General features: G+C 32.9%; 1 protein-coding gene across 1 annotated transcript; it reads left to right on the forward strand.

Moving 5' to 3' along the window:
- The first annotated feature begins 689 nt into the window (after positions 1-689).
- On the forward strand, positions 690-3,188 carry LOC107778256 (hyoscyamine 6-dioxygenase-like). Its single transcript, XM_016598477.2, has 4 exons — positions 690-1,010; positions 1,473-1,711; positions 1,790-2,105; positions 2,802-3,188. The coding sequence occupies exons 1-4, from the start codon at positions 801-803 to the stop codon at positions 3,036-3,038; spliced, it is 1,002 nt and encodes a 333-aa protein (XP_016453963.1). The 5' UTR covers positions 690-800; the 3' UTR covers positions 3,039-3,188.
- The last annotated feature ends 475 nt before the right edge of the window (positions 3,189-3,663 follow it).

The following is a 3,663-nucleotide window of genomic DNA, read 5'->3' on the forward strand; positions in this document are numbered from 1 at the left end:
GCATGAAATGTTGAAAAGAAAAAAGCCGATCACTTTCACATTGAGGGACTTTGTCTTCCAAAATTCATTGAAATTCAAATATAATATAATATATATGAACCGAGTTTAACTTTTATATTCCAACCTGTAAATAAAGTACTTAAATATAGGATCAGCTAAAAGATAACTATTGACAATTATTACAGCAAGTAGCATGCACAACTTTGAAAATAATAACACTAATATATTACGACATGTTAAAATACGCTAAAAGTGTAAATATTATACAACATGTATCCATTATGACCCATATTATAGTTCAGCATTACATTAATCAGTATTCTCCGTATTAAAATTAAAAATGTCAATATTTGGTAAAATTTGTTTAATAGCCAGTGAATCATCTAGTCTAGCTTAATTACTGACACTAATTGTGTATGACTAATTCAATCGTAATTTCTGATTGCTTGTATCATCTATATAGTTACGTAAATCAAACGTGTATCCTATAAAAGAAACTCCATGTACCTAAGATTCTAGTAATATTTTACCAAGGACGACAAAAATGGCCGGCTACATTTTGTATTAAAACCGCAAGTTGTTCAATGTCAAATAAACTAACTTAAAGTCGGAATGATAACGTGAGACTGAACTAAGAAAGTGATCTTGGCAATAAAATAGTCAAGGGAATTAATAAAGAAATAATTAAGCAACTATTTGCATGAGCACTAGGCACATGATGTACTTAATTATTAATTGTGTAAGCAATTAGCTACACTCAGTGCTTGAATTTGCTAGAAGAAGATTTCATCAGGAAAATCATGGAGAAGAATAACACAAAATGGTTCAGTGTTGAATCTGTTCCTCAGTGCTATACATTTTCCCCAGAAGAAAGACCAGGGGAAGCCCTTATACCAATATGCAAGAAAATCCCAGTAATTGACATTGGAAAATCCTTAGTCAGTTCTTCAGAAAATTTGGAAACAATCAAGCAACTTTTGCAAGCTGGTCAAGAATTTGGTTTCTTCCAGGTATATATATAGATCAACGTTTCTTTATTACTACGACTAGTTTCTTTTTCAAGATAAGAGAGTATGTTATTTAAGTACTACAGGTGAATCTAAATTAAAACACGAATATATATATATATATAATCGAACCTATTTTGAATTCATTGTCTCTATATCTTCAATCCTCTTCTAAAGTCAAGGGTGGAGTTATGTAGACTTAAGGGGGTTCGATTGAACTGTTGAATCCCCTTAATTTTAAGGAAAGATTCTAGTATAATGGCAAAGTACGTTCAAAAGTTGTTTTAAGTGTAGATTCAAATTACAAGTGTGACATTTTTTTTTTTTTGGTGAATCCCCTCGTGTAAATTCCTGATTCAAATGACAAGTATGACATTCCTTTTTCTTTTTATTTTGAATTTCCTTGCATAAATTTATGATCCCGCCGATGGTACTCTAGAGTGTAGACTAACAAAGAATTTTCAGGTGATCAACCATGGAATCCTAGAAAACGTTCTGACTCAAACAATGTCCACATTTGAAGAGTTTTTCGACATAGCTGGCGAACAAAATGTAGATGTATCAGCCAAGAAAGGGTGGATCTACACAGGGAGCAAGGATGAAGTTAAAGATGGTGTTCATTTATGGAGGGATAATATAAAACACCCTTGTCACCCTCTGGAGAAATGCATGCAAAGTTGGCCTGATAATCCAGCTAGCTACAGGTAATTAAATTAAAGAATAAAAAAAATAGTTGCTCAACTACTTTTCATCTAATATAGTCGAAAACGAATTAATTGCAGAAAAATAGTGGGAACGTACGTAGTAGAAGTAAGGAAGCTGAGTTTGACAATACTGGAGCTGATATGCCAAGGATTAGGAATTGAAGCAGGGTATTTTGAAGAACAAAGCCGAGTTCAATTGTTGTCAGCAAACAATTATCCAGCGTGCCCAGATCCGACGCTGACATTAGGAATACCAAAACATCTTGATCCGAGTCTCATAACCATAATATATCAAGGGAATGTGAGTGGGCTTCAAGTCATGGTAGATGGTCAGTGGATGGGTGTTGGGGCTCTTCCTAATGCTTTTGTTGTCAACATAGGCAACCAGTTAGAGGTATCTATCAATTTTTTTAAACCAATTTAACTTGCAAATGTTTTTAGTCCGAGCTGATATAAAATATACTGTCTTTAGGGGTACAAGATTCGCAAACTTCCCAAAAACATACTAGTTACTACTTATTATGGTACTGGAGATAAGAATTAGAGCAGTGTACTTTCGGGAATTTTGCTTAAATTTGAATGATTTAACTTGGTGTTCCCGCCCATCAAATAGGGACAATACAATTGAATCATTGGCGGGCTAATAGCGTGTTTGGCCAAGCTGTAAAAATCAGCTTATTTTGAGAAGTATTTTTTCTAAAAAATATTTTTCGAAAAAATACTTTTGGTGAGAAGCAGTTTGTGTTTCACTAATTAATTTGAAAAACATTTCTAAGCAGCAATTAGTGTTTGGCCAAACTTTTAAAAACTGCTTCTAAGTATATTTTTTTCAAAAGTGCTTTTCAAAAAAATTATTTTGGAGTAAAGCTATTTTTTTTCTCCAAAAGTGTTTCTGCTTCTCTTCAAAAACATTTTTTTGTACAAATAGCGCTAGCTTGGCCGGACATGCTATAAATTTGAACTACCCATTGTAGCAGATAGGGAAATATAAGGTGTTGCTACATGATATATTTATTATATGGACTGAACACTTCTATCAAGTGCATGTTTCTCACTTTGAATTTTTATTTATGATATATTTTTATTTTAGATTATCAGTAACGGGAAGCTAAGAAGTGTGGAGCACAGAGTAGTAACAAATTCAAGGGAAGCAAGAACATCGATTGCCATTTTTGTGAATCCAGCTCCCAACTGCATCGTTGAGCCTGCAAAAGTCTTGCTTAATGAATCTAATCCCCCTCTCTACAATTCCATTCTTTACAGAGATTTTATAAATGCTTCCAAAGCTTTTGGTATTCATACTGATGCCATACAAAATGAAGCTTAATTAAGTTAATGATATATTACTTACAAAGGTGAAGTCATGGAAATATTAATCTCAGCAAACGTTTGTTTTCCTGTTTTCTTTTCACCTTCTGATTGTAATGTTCGTGAAGTGACTAATTGCGTGAATAAAAAGTTTCATATATTCCTTGTATAGATTGATCCTTCATACTATTGATAATATTCTTTGCCGGATAAAGCAACAAATTTTGGACTGTTTTATTAATGTTACACTTGTATATAGCATTACCTAAATGACACTGTACAAATGATAGTCACCATTCTCGTCCGTGCATCTTTCGAATTAGTCACAGCTCGATGTTCTGCACTTTTCAGCATTCCATTGCTAATCACCTGCATTATCATTATTGTAATTACAGAGAGTCCTGATAGTGTAAAAATTAATTATTTTATGCAGATCAGTATATACAAATTAAACTCAAAAAATAATTAATAGTCTGAAACTAAGAAAAGAATCAATAACAATTGTGTACCTGTGTTCACCACAAATGCATTATAAGGAAGAGGCTCAACGCCAATCCATTCTCCATTTTTGAACACTTGAAGTCCTGAAATATTTCCTTGAAAAAGAATTGCTATCAAATTAATTAGGATCAAAGTGTTTAGGC

The sequence above is a fragment of the Nicotiana tabacum genome, chromosome 22 (assembly GCF_000715075.1).
Source record: "Nicotiana tabacum cultivar K326 chromosome 22, ASM71507v2, whole genome shotgun sequence".
Taxonomy (NCBI): domain Eukaryota; kingdom Viridiplantae; phylum Streptophyta; class Magnoliopsida; order Solanales; family Solanaceae; genus Nicotiana; species Nicotiana tabacum.

Bases quoted from the DNA above. Each gene is read 5' to 3' on its own strand.
- LOC107778256 (XM_016598477.2), top strand. From the start codon at position 801: ATGGAGAAGAATAACACAAAATGGTTCAGTGTTGAATCTGTTCCTCAG. The intron at 1,011-1,472 runs GTATATATATAG...AAGAATTTTCAG, and splicing joins AAGAATTTGGTTTCTTCCAG to GTGATCAACCATGGAATCCT. The intron at 1,712-1,789 runs GTAATTAAATTA...AATTAATTGCAG, and splicing joins GATAATCCAGCTAGCTACAG to AAAAATAGTGGGAACGTACG.